Below are 15,285 nucleotides of genomic sequence, written 5' to 3'. Positions count from 1 at the left end.
AGCCTCCTTTGCTCCAGGCTGAGCCCCTTTCCAGCTCCCTCAGCCTCTCCTCGTGCTCCAGACCCTTCCCAGCTCCCTTTCCTTCCCTGGACACGCTCCAGCCCCTCAGTGTCTGTCTTGGAGGAGCCCAAACCTGACCAGAAATCCAGGTGTGGCTTCAGCCGTGCCCAGCACAGGGCACAATCCCTGTCCTGGGGCTGTGGCCACACCAGGGCTGGTGCCAGCCAGGTGCCAGTGGCCTCTTGCCCACCTGGGCACAGCTGGACTCCTGTTCAGCCACTGTCCCCAGCACCACCAGTGCTTTCCCAGCTTTCCAGCCCCCGTGTCCCAAGCCTGGAGCCCCAGGGGTTGTTGTGACCCACGGACCCTGTGGAACCTCATGGATCCAGCCTGTCCCCTTTGGAGGCACCCAGGGAACTGGGACTGGAGGTGGGAGGACATCCCTGCAAGACACACCACAACCTGTTCCTCAGTGTAGGAATTGAAGGAGGCACTTCCAGCCCCTGGAATTCTCCAGGAGATCCACCAAAAGCGCTGCGCTGGAATTGGTAGGAGCCTGGCTGGCCAGGACCTCCTTTAATGGGATATTTTCCATTGCCTGGCAGAACCTGTCTCGCCATCCCCTCCCCCAGATAGTGGCAAAGTGACTGTAAAATATTCCTGTGTTGATCCAACTTCCATGGGCTGCTTGGGGGAGGAGAAGTGGGCACGTTCCTTGGTCCTGCTGTGGTTTATTCCCAGCTTCCCGGCTTTCTGTTAATATTTCTTTTTTATAACTTAATATTTGTTCCTGGGAATAGTTCAGCACTGGTGGCTCAATGCCAATGTACATACACTTAATTTAGATTTAATGGGGACTAGAGTTTCAGACAGGAGGTGGAAATTAGGGGGGGAAAAAAAGGAGGGAATATAGAGCAAATCTCAAGAAAAAGAGTGTTTTACGTGAGGAAATGCTGGTAAATACTTCACCGAGTAAAGTACGTGGAAACTATCATGGAGAGTTATTCTGAATTTGTTGACTGAAGCTTTTGGAAGCTGATAAACTCCTCTAACTCTCATCCTGCTACATTTTATCAGGCTTTTCCCCTTGGTTCTGAAAGCAGGGTCAGCCCACCGGTAACATTTACTATTAGAAATGGAAATGGTGAATTTGGAAGAGGGGCACTTTATTCAGGGTGTGATAACTGCAGTGGCTGCAGCTTCCTTGGACGTTGCTTTCCTAATCCCCACACCCAGCGTTGATAAGGAATTTATTTGTTTTCTCCTTATATTTTAATACAGGATGGCAGCAGAAGGGAATTTTGTCCTGGCTTTGGAAAGGCAGAATTGTGGCTGATTTCTCCCAAGCTATGTCTGACTGGGTGAAATTGGAATAAAATTAGTTTGAATGGAAATAAATAGTGATGTCATGAACACACATTTCTCTCTGTGAGTTGTAGCTGCTCTACCAGTTGTAGGTTGGTGGTTGTGCCTTTGTTTCAAGGCTCTGGGACAGAATATTTGGGTATTCCTGAGGTGAGGTTGAACACTTTCAGCCTATGGCCTGTGAGAGGTGGAGAACAGGTGTTGGAAACGTGAAATTATTTTGTGTTGAAAAAAGGTTGAGTTTAGTGATGTTTTAATATTGAATTTTGAAGGCATGTGGTGAGATCGTCAGATCAGGGCAGGGCCAGGAGTTGGATGATCCATGTGGGTCCCTTCAAACTCCGGATTTTCTGTGCTAAATATGCAAAGCATTGAAGTGCATTTATACAAAATCATTGCAATTCCTTCAGATTGCTTTAAAAATCTGGAGAAATTTGTAGCTATGAGTAGTTTCAATGCAACACGTGCAGTGTCAGTGAGTCCTGTAAAGAACCAAGCGAATTACAGCGCATCCTGTCAATGAGAAGCTGTTTAACAGTTGGGTTTTGTTCTAATTTGGCCTTTTTTTAGTGCTTGGAGTGGCGGATGTCTCCCCTCAAGCTGAGGGCAGGGCCCTGCCTGTTCCAGGCAATGTGTGACACGATGGAACAGCGAGTGCAGCACAGCTGCTTTGTTCTGCTCAGCCTGGCTGGGCACCAGGACTTCTCAGAAATGGCAAATTTTGGTTGCCAAAATGGCATCCACAAGCACGGAAGGACTGCCAGGTTTTTTGGGCCTGCTGCCACAGTCTGTGCTGGCCCAAAAGCCTTTCACCATGAGCAGAATTTCAAGTGACTCAGTGCTGGCAGTGCTGGTATTTTGAGTAAACAGTTTGGAGATGTGGGGAGGTCTCCTGGATGGGCTTGCTCAGAGTTCTTCTCTAAGTTGTGTTGTTCTCCTAAAAGTTTATCCTCTCCATGTCTGGCTTAATGGATTTCTTGGGCTCAAGTGGAAGAGGAAAATCATTATGCATAGCTGGATTTGATTCCATGGCAGTGTTAATGGATGAATTATCATTTCCATCAGGAAATCTTGGTTTATCTTGCCAGCGTTTTTTACTCCAGGTTAAAAAGGAAAAAAATCCACTGATGTCTTGGTATTCCTTGTCCAGCCCTTTGTAAATGGGGAGAAAGCACAGCTAGGAGAGATTGCAGTGATTTTTTTTCATTTTTACAGGTTGAAGGTTTCTCTTAAAACACTAATAAATAACCTGGACTGAGAATTCCAGGGGAGCAAGGCTGAGAGATATTTTGACTTTAAAATCAGGACCATATCCTGAAAATGCTTTTGTCAGAGCTGAGCTGTAGAAAAACCAAGCAAGTTCATCCTGAAGAAAAAAAGTCAAGTTTTGCTTTAGTTGTAATTAGATGTGAGGAAACTCCTCTTTCTTACTGAGTTTAGGAAGATTTTAGAGCCCTGTTAAGATTCAGAATTTGCAGTTCTTGCCAGTCTGGTGTGGTTTGGAGCTTCGTGAGCCTTGTGAGTCTGCTCCCTTCCGTCTCTGAACCTGAATGTTCTCATTATCCATTGGGAATGTGCAAGGGAAAGCAAGGAAAGCTTGAGCTGCTGTCTCAGTCCTGGGGCAGGAGGATTTACTCGTGGAGGTGCTGCAGGGCTCCATGAGGTGGCCAGTGAAGGAGCTGTGGATGCCGCTGGATAATCCCTTTGTAGGATGATCATTCCTCTCAGAACTGAATCTTTCTGTAGATGCAGAATGAAAAATGAAAGGCACTGTTGCTGTATGAAAGATTTCATGAATACCAACTCTGTCCTTGCTGCTGTTTTCCAGGGTTGCATGCCTTGGCCAGCCCCTGCCCTGGGGAGCTGCAGTGGTGCGTGAGGGGTTCTGCTGCCTGGTTCTGAATGATGTCAGAGCAGGATTTGGCAGATGTGGTTCAGATTGCTGTCGAGGACCTGACTCCAGATAATCCAGGTAGGAAGAGATTTACAGCAGTGCCCATTAGCGAGCTGGAAATCACTGCTGAGCTTTTCTTTAGAACACAAACCAGGTTTTTATTCCAAAAGGGGCTTTTTAAGACTATATCCCATGTTTTCCATGGCTTCACTTGTGTATCTCCAAACCCTTTAGATCAGATTATTTTATTTATTTCACTTTTCTTCTAAAAGCTTTATTGCCTGCTTGTTTTTTGTGCAGGGGTAGGGTAACCCCAAAAAACTGAATGAAATGTTCCTGCACTCTTGTTTTTCTCTAGACCAAACACGTGGTTTAGGCTTTCCCTCAAATGGAAACTGTCACCCATCTGTTAGGAATTGGTTTAGGTGTAAAATAGTTTATCTCAGCCATTATTAAAATTCTTTGGACAGTAAAGTTGAAGAACACTTCTCAAAGCAAATATTGGGATATCCCTTGCTCAGAACTTGACCTCCTAAGTGAAAATATATTGAGATGTTGATCCTTTGTGGCCAGTGCAAGTCAGTGACTCAAAGAACAGTGATGGAAACGAGAGACACGGACCAAAAACTGCTTTTCTGATACAAAATGAAAAAGTTACCTCAGAAATGTTCCCAGAGAGTTGGAGGAGAAGCTGGGACCTGCCAGTCCTTCATAAGTCTTTGCTCAGCTTGGTAGAGGAACTCAAAGCTGGTCCCATCCCCACTGGCAGATATTTGAGAGAAACCCCAAAGAAGTGCAAAAGAACACGTGAAATATCTTAATTAAATACATTTTACATGCTTTTGTTTTCTCCACTTGAAGTGTTTTTAATCAGAGGTTTTTCCTCTTGGGTTCTAAACTCTGGCAATGCTCTTTTTCTTTGCAGTTGTGTTGGAGAACCATGAGGTGGCAGATGATGATGTGGAACCTGCCCTGAAACGTCAGAGGATAGAAATCAACTGCCAGGATCCCTCTATTAAGGTTATTTAATGCCCTTTCCTGGTTTTATTTCTAATTCCAATGAAGTTTAGGGAAAGTTATCACAAGAATGTAAAATGAACTGTTTATACCTAATACTGGAATTATTCTTGTAAATGCTTGTGCATTTTTAGGCATAAATCTTAAAATGTGGATGATTATCTAGATTTCCAGTGTAGAATTAGTAAAGCATTTAATATACAACATAAAATATCATCAGAATTCATTCCACTGACTCAAACCATCAGTATTGGTACATTTTTTGATAAAGTAAATGAAATTGACCAAGTAAATTATTGTAAAGTATGGTAAACTTGAGGAGGTATTTGTGTTACAATTTGTAGACACTTCCAGCATGTTTGAAGTTATTATTTGAAGCTATCAGCATTCTCCTGATAGATAATTCGTATTTAATTCTGGCTCAGGAGCTCAGAACTCGCCCTGCTGTTCTCATTGCTGTGATTTAGGGTTGGTTTGTGCCCTGCAGTGTGAGTACCTGATGAATATTTTACTGCCACCTGTGTAATTCTGTCTTTTTGAGATGATCCCAGGAGCTGGAGCTCTGTGAAGGAGGGATTTGGGGTGCTCAGTGATTGCAGGGCCACAAGATGGCACAGCTGCTGTTTGCAAAGCACACAGGGTGGAACTCCTCCCTTTCATGGCCTGTTTTCCCAGGAGAACCCAAGTGGAATATGTTTTCTTTTCAAAAAGATTGCTTAGCAAAACAGATTTTATTTATTTGCTTTTCTTGATTTGCTGTTCAGCAGGAAGCCGAAGTGAGTGGCATTAATTGTCTCAGAGGTTTTTTGTGTTGATACAATTTCCACTGCAATCATCTGAATTTATCTGTTTGGGCAGGAAAAAAAACTTACTAAACTTTATCCAGGAGGATGCATTCAGAGATTTATAATCCTTTTGTTTTCACATATGGAGTGCAAGGCTTTGGCAAGTCATTAGAAATGATTTTGTGGTGGATGAAATCATCCTGACAAAGTGCTTAGGTGAAAATGGCTTTGGCTGGGCTGCTTTTGGCTCCCAAAGAAAGATCTGGAAGAATCTGAGCTTGCTGAAACGCTCCTGGATGTCATCAGGGTTGGATTTTGTCACTAGACAGGCTGCAAGTTCCTTTAGGATGGGTTCCCAGTCACGTTTATCTGGAGCTTCTTTAGGAGCGAGGATGAACGGGATAAACTCCGCGTGTTTAATCCCAGTTCTTCTCCCTTCCCAGTCATTCCTGTATTCCATCAACCAGACCATATGCCTGAGGCTGGACAGCATCGAGGCCAAGCTGCTGGCACTGGAGGCCACCTGCAAATCCCTGGAGGAGAAGCTGGACCTCGTCATGAACAAGCAGCACAGCCCCATCCAGGTGCCCATGGTGGCCGGGTCCCCGCTGGGCGCCACCCAGACCTGCAATAAAGTGCGATGGTAAGGGCACAGCACTCCCCACTGCTTTAAAACCCCCCCAAAGCCAGGCTTTGGCCATTTCCTTCTCTCTGCACAGCTGGCAAGAGGCTGTTGGTGGAGGTAGAATTGATTTCTCTGGAAGGTAACTTTTGTAGCAGTTTCATGATGTTACTCAGAAGCAGACACTGGTCCAGGGACACTTTGCAGCTATTCCCACATTTCATCTTAACTTAAGCCAGACTCGTTCATCCATCCCCTGGAAAAGCCTCAGCTGCTCTTTCAGACGGGTTTTTGAGGCTTGCTTTGCTTTTATTCATAGCTGTTTTGACTTAATGAGTTCATCATCATTCTAATTGCTTCTCATTTTACTTTCCTTCACCAGCAATACAATGGAGTATGTTTTACGAGCTTGTTTGCTAGAGAGTCCTGCTAGAAAAATATCTCTGCTTATTTTGGAGTTAGAAGCTGGAGATGGAAAATCTGTTGAATAATCTAATGCCCTTTGGTGAAAGAGCAGGCTTGACCTGCAGTCCCTTTGTGTCTCACTTCCCTAATGTGGTTTTAAGTACCTAAATCTTGATGTGTCTGTCATCTTATCATCAAGGTGAGCCCAGCCAGAGAAATCTGCTTAACAAAAGACTCTTTTCTCCAACACTTCTTCCTCTTCTTTCATATTTTTAGAGCTGGAAAACACTTCATACTTCTCTAAATAACTACTTTTTATTCTCCATTACAAAGGTGTGCAGGCATTTTTAATTTTTCTTTTAAGAAGGTGCTGTGTCTGCTTTTACCTCTGCTTTTGAAGGCTTCATGCCTTGAAAAGATTAATGATGGCTGAGTTGTGTAATAACAGAAACAAAGTTCATGGAATAAGTACTCGGATAACAGAGCAGGTAACCAGAGTTTTACACCAGGGTTTTTGCTAGATACTCTTTTATCAGTAATTGTTTCTTAAAGAATCTTCTTTAAATCTGGGCTGATTTTTTTGGTCGTTATTTCAGAGATTTTCAAGTTCTTGTACACGAGCTGAACTTTTTACTGTGGTTTGTGCACAAAAAGCTTCAGAAACCTTTGCAGGAACCCGTGGCCCCTTTGGGACCCTATTAATTCATGCTCAGTGAATGCTTTCCTCTGTAAATTGTACTATTTTGAGTTTCTGAAGGGATTTGTCAGACCTGAGCTGCTTTGGTTTGGTTTGAAATCTCTGCAACCATCAGAAATCTGTCTTGTGTGTTGATGCTGCTTCATCTTTTGGTTTGGGTTACAAATTTTTGCTGACAGCTTCTCAGCCAGTCTGACCATCATCTAGATAGAAGTCTTGAAGACAGCAGCATTCTCTGCCCCCAATATTTGTTGCTGTTGGTCTGAAGTTGCACATTATCAAAGATGTGATGCCAGGAGAGCACTGAGGGCTTTTTGTTCTGGAGCACACTGTGGGACTTGAGAGAAAATAGGGCTGGATGTGTTTAATTTGGCATTGGGGATGCTCCAGTTGCACAGGGACAGAATGTTTCCCTGAATTCCCTGTCTCTCATCCATAAAACCCTTTATCACTTGTTGATTGTTTCCAGTTAAAGGCTGTTCCATCGTAGCAGCTCTGTGTCCTTCCCTCTCCCCTATCCATCACAGAAGGCAGAGCTTCCCAAAAGACTTTGGGATAGGGATTTTCAGATTCTCCACGGGAATGGGACTCTCCAGCCTCCTTCCCCTATTTCTGCCATCAGACCAAGGCTGGGTTTGCTGCTTTAACAAAAAGTTGTGGTTATTGAAGGCTGTCAGGGAAGGTGGTGCTGCACTGCCAGGAGAGCAGCTCCTGGGAAAGAATGGGAGTAAATCCAGTAAATCCCTCGGGATCCTGGCTAAGCCTGAGAATTGGGCCTATGGGAATGCTGTGAGTTGGGGGTGCTGCTGGGGGGGAGGCTGGCCATGATTCTGCCCCTCTGCCCTGCTCAGGTGAGACCCCACCTGCAGAGCTGCCCCAGCCCCAGAAGGACCTGGAGCTGTGGAGAGTCCAGAGGAGGCACCAGGATGAGCAGAGGGATGGAGCAGCTCTGCTGGCAGGACAGGCTGGGAGAGCTGGGATTGTTCAGCCTGGAGAAGCTTCAGGGTGATCTTATTGCAGCCTTCCAGTGCCTGAAGGAGCCAACAAGAGAGATGGAGAGGGGCTTTGGACAAGGCCTGGAGGGACAGGACACAGGGAATGGCTTCCCAGTGCCAGAGGGCAGGGATGGATGGGATATTGGGAAGGAAGTGTTCCCTGGGAGACTCTGGAATGGATTTCCCAGAGAAGCTGTGGCTCCCCTGGATCCCTGGAAGTGTCCAAGGCCAGGCTGGAGGTGTTCAGAGGTAAATGGAGTAAATCCAGAGGTGAATGGAGCTCAGGATTTTCCTTGACCCATTTTTATGATACAGGTGAAATACAGACCACAAACATCTGGTTCTGTACCAGTGGCTAACTGATAACAAGTGTAGAGATAAAAACGTTTATATTTTCGTCTGTAATGAGAATGGGACAGTTAAATGGAACTGTAGATTAATTGCACTCAATTAATGAGCCCAAAATCCATCCTGGTGTCCTTGAACAAGACTTGTTGAGGGTTGAACATTGGCTTATTAACGTGGAGGTTCCTCAGATGCAGTTTTGTACCAGATGGGACATTTGAATTTGCTGTATTTTTGTAGGTGTGGATCATTGAAATGTTTCTTTTACCATTCAATTGAATCACCAGAACAATTTAATTGAATTTGCAGAACAAGACTTGTCCACCCACTTCGCAATGTGCCATTTGGCAAAACCTCCTGGCTCCAGATCCCCCAAATTCCAGAGCTGTGTTTCTGCTGTGGGATTGTTTCCTTGTTTACAAGTGGGTTTGGGGTCAAATAATGCAAAATTGAGAGTTGAGATGATTTTAAACGAGGTCGTAAAGCAGGGAATGTGGTGTGGAATGAATCGTAGGGGACTGTTCTAGATGTAGCAAAAATATTGCTGCTCCTGCATGAAACCTTTAGGAAAACAAACCAACCTAAGAAATCTAATCAAGGTATTGGTGCATAAAACCTAAAATAGCCGGAATTCTATTTTTTAAATTTATCAATATCTATATATTTATTTTTTCTGTGAGTTACAAACCCCTTGGCCAGCCTAATTGCATTTTTATCAGGAGGATTTTTACAGATTATAATAAACTATCCCACTATGCTAATCCAGAATTGTAGAAGGAATGATAATTCCTCAGCCCTTATCAGTGAGCAGTGGCTGCTGAGCCTCTTCCCTGTGTTCAGTGCCGTTGATATTATAACTCATTAGGGGATGTAAACCACTTCCTTTCCTTTTATTTCACTCAGTGATAAATAAATTAACGCTGTGAAACCTTCAGGATTTTTGCTGGTTTTAACTTAATTCAAGAGCTAATTGTCCCTCCTTGGAATTGCTTCTGAAGACCCTGAATTTGCAGGAAGATTTGAATTGATTGGTTTGGAAACCAAGCATGGATTGAGGAGCAGAGGATCCTGCAGGCTGGAGGGTGAAGGGTTTGTTTTCAAGGTGCAGGTCCGTGAATCAGCCTGAGCTCACACACTGAATTCCAGGCCTGGAAAAACATTTCCCTGGAAGCAGATTCAGCCCTGGAGACAACTCAGCAATGGCTGGGCCGTGTTTGGGGGTGAGAGGGAGTCAGAGAACAGAGTCAGCAGTTTGGGGTGGAATCAGGGCGAGTTGTCAAGGCTGGATTTGGAGACGCTTTGGAGTTCCCCAGATTCTCAGGAATTCCTGTCACTCCACAGCGATCCAGGTTTATTTATCCTTGGGTGGATTTGAGCCTTTCCTGGGGCCTCACCCAGCAGCCAAAGTGCAGACAGTGGATTCTGGGAGGCCTGGACACAACCACAGCTGGACTTTTGTCCTTGCTTTGGAGGGACCCTCTGGGATCGATGAATTCCCAACCTTTTCCTTTCTGTCAGCAGCCGCTGGCACGGGGAGCAAACGTTTATTTTGAATTCCCAGTTCCAGTGTCCCACCTGGGGATTGTCCCAGGTGGAGTTCTGGGGCCTGGGCTGTTTTTCTGAAGGATTGAGGAGGAAGGGGCTGCAGGAAAATGCCACAATTGTCTGGGATCTGTTCTCACCAGGTTCATTTTGGTTACGCTCCCAGCTGGGGGACAAAGTCAATATTGACACAATGGAAAGATCATCATTAACACTTCATGAATTTCAAAAATCTGTTTAGAATCACAAGATTTTTAAAGACCACAGAAGAAGTAGAAGCAAAATTTGGGTATTTTTGAGAAAAATAATTTGGTAAAGGGGAATTTCAGTCAAGGAAGTCAGAATCCGAATGGCTGTTCATAATTTCATGGATTGGCCCCCAGAAGTGTTACTTTTCAAGCCTTTTGAGACCCCTGTTTTCAGTTCTGAGAAAGAGATCAAGGGCTTTTTACTCTGTTTTCAAGCTCAGTTTGTGAATTATGTTTCGTATGGTTTTCACATGAGGGAAGTCAGTGTCTGTCACCTCAGTGCCAGCCCTGAGCACTGTCTCAGCCTGGAAGAATCACTGTGCCTTGGAATATGTGATAAAAACCCCAAATTCCTTCTTGAGGTGCAGTAGAGAAGTTTCTCTGAAAATTACAGTTCTGCCCTGCATTCAGAAATTGGGTTTATAAACAGGACTAATGAAATAAAGGCATTATTAGATTATCTGTCAGCTCCTCTTTCTTTATCCAGGGTTCTGTTGTTTCTTTGGCTGTGGTATGGAAAAAAAAAAGCCTCCCAAAACCTGACATCTTTAATTCCTTGGAAAGCATAACAATGCTTTCCAAAGTCTCCTAATTTGTCACCAAACTTGTCAGCCTCAACCTCTTGAGGTTTAATTTTATTTTGCCTTCCTGGCCACGTGGATTTCGTGGAGAAGGCTCTGGATTTCTGTGATCCATTCTATTTGTGAGCAACACAAGTTGATACTGAAAATAAGGGCTGGGATTTTTATTAATTCCAAATTCCCCCAGGATTAGGAGGAAGTGGCATCTTGCATTAAACAGCTCCCACAGCAGAGTTCTTGTGGAATTTCACATTCCATGGGCATTGCACTCGGATATGGGGGAGCCAAGCGTCCAGGAATCTGCTGGTGGGATTTGATAAATTGGGAAGCAATGTCTGACTTCCAGACAGCATTTCAGGGGAGAGAGAAAGGTCAGCTATGGAATTAAAGCAACAATTTACCAGCAGCGTTTCGGCTGCCTTTTGGAGAGTTCAATAATTCCTGCATGGATGGGATGGAATTAATCTCTGAAACTTTTCAAACTGACCAAGGTTTGAACTGTGGATTCCTTCTCCCCAGTGCAGTTTTTCTACAGTTAATGGTTTCTGATGAAATATCATTTCTGAGAGTCCAATAATTCAAGGGAGAGCAGGGCAAGTAGCAGCTGATGATTTAGGGCTGAGAAAAGGATGGAAAAAGCGTGGCTTGGATCTTTTTAATTGTGGTGGTGCTGTTTCAAATGTGCCTGTCAGGCTTAAAACACTCAGATGAACTTTTAGAAAGAGGTAGACTTGAAGTCTTAAAAGAATTTACACTGAAAATCAAACTTTAGGTAATAAAATTCCCTCAAGTTATAGACAAAGGTTTCAGATGTGTTACAAGGTTAGGTATTCTGCTTTTTTTTGCCAGGAAATTGTACATTTTCCCTGTTAACTTAGCCCAGGATAAATGTGAAATCCTTTAATTTGGGAGGTTTGCAGGATCCCTGTTCACTCCGAGCCACGTGTGGATAAACAGTTTATTTATTCCCACTGAGCTGAAACACTTGCTTTGGGTCAGAGACCTCAGGGAATCCTTTTAGTTTCATTTAGAATCAACATCCTTTAATTGCAAGGATTTCTGGGAAGGGAAAAAGGAGGAATACATGGAATCGAAGAGGATTTGAGTTTAGACACAGATTAGGGGGATATTTACTGGTCTAATTAATGTCTAAGAACATTTAAAATCAATTATAACATATTAAAATGTGGGTTAACCTCCTCCCTTGCCAAATCCCATCAATGAGATGAATTCCAGGGAGAGCAGAACATTTAATTCCATGGCTCCATGAGCACAGCCAGCTCTTACATTCCAGGAATAAATGGAAAGGTGCATGACTTGGAATTTGGTTCAGGCCAAACGCCTTCCTAGGGTTCATGCTTTGCTTTCTGCCTAAAGAAACAATTAAAAAATGATTGTATTTAATAAAAGCAGGCAGTTTTTACCTCATGGACGTTGGAAAATGGGATAATAGTTCAGTGAAACTAAACATCTCCACAGAGCAGAGCAGTGGGCTGTGAAAGCCTGTGTTACACACAATATATTTAATTTATTGAGCACACAATAAACAGAAGGGGGCAGAAAAGCCTTATTTATTCTTTTGGGTTCCAGCCTTGCAGAATTGAAATATTTTGAGTGGTACAGTCTCTGGGAATTTGAAAATCCAGCAGTAAAAGCACCCCCAGGAAGCTTTTCCTGTAGCTTGGGAAGGTAATTCTGCCAGGGCAAGAAAATGAATGAAGAGGAGAGCAGGTAATGAGTCAGTGATTAAAGGGAGAAAGTTTGGGAATGACAGGGATTTAGGGGTTGTGTTCCAGAATAATCTGTGGACCAGTTAAGAGCAGATTAAAGTAGCAGCAGTTCTATTTTAAAAGCTGCAAAAACAACCAGTCTTGCTTTTTGGAAAAAAACACAATAATTGCAATTTAGAGTCATTTCAAACCCTCTGGTTTGAAAAAGGAATAATTTACAGTGGGTTTGGAGGGCCCCAGTTTCACTTGAAGCAGGAGGGAAAGGAGCAATAGATGGATTCCGAGCTTCCCAAGGATGAACCAGCCCAAAAGGATGGAATTGCTGATCCTGAAGGTCTTTTCCAACCTTTGTGGCCCTGTGACATCTCCCAGGTCAGGGTGAGGTTGGAGCCCCTGTTCCATCTGCTTCCTTTGGCAGCAGCTGCCACTTAAACTGCTGCATTCCCAGCCCTAAGACCCCTCTGCTTGTACTTGGAATGTCTTTCCAAACAGCATTTTTCCCCCTTTTTTTTTTTTGGGAGCTGTGCATTTTTGCATATCTTGAGCTCCATCTCTTTGTTCCATAAGCAGGAAATCTGCTCCCAATAACTCCAGAAATTGTGTTTTCCATACCAAGGGAAGAGTGGGATTTCTTTAACGTGCCCTCGGGGGATCTGGAAATTAGGGATTCAATCCCAGCTCTCCAAGAGCAGCATCCTTGGCCTGGCTGGAAAATGTCTGTGTGGTGGTGAGGGCACAGAGCTGGCTGGGGACTTGGGAAAAGCGGGAAAAGCAGGAAAAGCAGAGCTACCTGGTGGAAATGATTTACAAACCCCTCAGAAAGAGCTCAGTGGTGGTTGCAGGAACCTGATGTTGTATTTCTTTGTTATCTGGTGATCACTGAGGCTTCACTTCCTGTAATTACTTCCTGTAATTAGTACCTTGAAAGCCAATTTATAACCCTGCCTCCTCCATCCCCAAGATTTTAGTGCTTAAATCAGACTTATGCTGATACCAGAATTTGTCAGAAAATCAGGAAAACCATCTCCAAGTAACTAATTGTGTAACGAAGGATTCCAAGTCTTTGCTCCTGTTTCGAACTGTGTTCTCTAAACATCCAGAATTTCTATTTTAATCAATAATTTCACTCCTGGAACGTGCTCAGGATCAGTGCAGCTCCCTCATTTCACACTGAGCACAATCTCCACTTGCTGCAGTGCTGCTCCTTATCTGCCTCAGGAAGTTAAGGCTCAAAGAAGGGTAATAACTGTAAATTTCTATCCAGACTGGCTGGAAACAAGATATCTTTGCTGTTGTATTTTTATGAGTACATTTATCTTCCAAAAGGGTGGTATTGACTTGGTAAGTTATGGCACGACCCAGCCTTTTCTTGGCCATAATCAAAAGTAGAAGGCTGATAATTAATGTAATTTCTAGCACTTTTCAATCCTGGTTATGTCACACGTGGGCTGGATGGGTTTTTTACTATTATTTTCTAATTTTTTTTCCAATTTTTTTTCTATTAAAAAAAAATTACATTTTTTTTCTTTCCTCTTTTCTGATTTTTTCTATTCTAATTTTTCCCTCTTTTTTCTATCTTTTAAAAATATTTTTTCTTCTTTTTTTTCCTATTTTTCCCTATTATTTTGCTATATTTTTTGCTATTTTTGCTGGGTTTGTGTATTTTGTTAAAGGCAAAAGGTTCCTTGGACCCTGTGTCACCACACTTAATTTTTCCCGTTTCTGTTGTGTTCAAAATGAGAATTAAAAAAAATTTTATTGTGTTTTTTTTTTTTAAAAAACCAAGATCTAAAATGGTTTTGTGTACCCACAGAGGTGCTGTAAAATCCCTGGAGGAACCAGCCTGGCTTGGGAAGGGGATGGTTTGGGGTCACCTGTGGCTCCTGGGGAGCTGATGAACTCCTTGGAAATGGGTGTTGTCATTTTGGAATGACTCCCCTTGGTTCTCCAGGTGGATTCTGCTTTCCTCAGAGCACAATAATCCCCAAAAGGGATGAAAAGCTTTTAAATTTGATGGGTAAAATTAATCTTACAGCTGGTAATTGGTGTCCTTCTGACTCCAGCCAACCAGAGGCTCCTCTGTAGGTGAGGATGGATTTTGTCGTTTAGAAAATCTCTGATTTTACTTACTTGAGTTGAAAATTCGATGCTGACTGCTCTTAAATTGTTTGGATAAAGCCTCATGTGCTTTATCTTTATTATAAATTGATCCCAGCCCTCTCAGCTCTCAGCTCCATGAGTTTTTCCAGCCGTGGCTGGGCTACTTTGGCTTGTCTTGTCCCAGGACCTCCTCCCGGGGCTGTCTCTGTGGTGTCTGCTCTGGGGGATGTTCAGAATCCAAAGAGAATTTTTACTGCCTGAACTCTCACTGAAAATGATGGATGGCACTGCTGCTTCTTTGGCAATTGCCTGTGACTGGGCCATGAATTTGGGAGTTTAGATTCAATGCCTGAGGTGCCTGAGCAGCCTTGGCTGCCCACCTGCTCGGTGAACAGTGTGCTTGCTGACAGGTTTGTTCTCTGGAGGAGCTGTGTTAATTTGGGGGCATAAATCCAATGTAATTTCTTCTATTCTTTGCCAATTTGTGGTTTTGTTTCAGGGTGAGATCCTGGGTGGGTTTTCTCACTCCCTTTTGGATAGGGATCCTTAACTGTGGGAGCAGCAGGCAGAGGAAGCAGGTGGCCATCAGGAGGAAGGAGCATTTTGACATTATCTTCCTAAATAATGATGAAAAGATGCAAAGAGAGGCTGCTGTGAGGGATGAACATGAGTGTTAGTGGAAGATAAACTAGAAAAAAACTAAGGAAAACACCACATTGTAAAACAATATTTGTTATATTTAGATTTTCTCCCTGGTAGGGATAATTGTGATATTCCTCCACACATGAACTGGACATTGAAATCTTCATCCCCAGCAGTAAACTGGGAAATACCAGAGTTTAAATTCTCTTTCCCAGACTTGCTTTCCTTAAGGCTGGAAAGTTTGCCAGCAGGAATTCCAGCTCCTCTTCCCATCAATGCCTCTCCATGAACTGATCCGTGTGAGCGAGGACAAGGGG

General features: G+C 43.4%; 1 protein-coding gene across 2 annotated transcripts in view; it reads left to right on the top strand.

Moving 5' to 3' along the window:
• LOC125332117 (BTG3 associated nuclear protein) overlaps positions 1–15,285 on the top strand; it is a 115,648-nt gene that overhangs the window by 7,947 nt on the left and 92,416 nt on the right. For both annotated transcript variants that reach the window (XM_048316751.1, XM_048316750.1), the window contains exons 2-4: positions 3,194–3,337; positions 4,185–4,279; positions 5,505–5,704. In XM_048316751.1, the coding sequence (XP_048172708.1) occupies positions 3,268–3,337; positions 4,185–4,279; positions 5,505–5,704 (365 nt within the window). In that variant the 5' untranslated portion in view covers positions 3,194–3,267. The remainder of the gene's footprint in view (positions 1–3,193; positions 3,338–4,184; positions 4,280–5,504; positions 5,705–15,285) is intronic.

Source organism: Corvus hawaiiensis, chromosome 12, assembly GCF_020740725.1.
Source record: "Corvus hawaiiensis isolate bCorHaw1 chromosome 12, bCorHaw1.pri.cur, whole genome shotgun sequence".
Taxonomy (NCBI): Eukaryota; Metazoa; Chordata; class Aves; order Passeriformes; family Corvidae; genus Corvus; species Corvus hawaiiensis.
The sequence above is the reverse complement of the archived record's forward strand: the minus strand, read 5'-3'. Positions and strand labels throughout refer to the sequence as shown.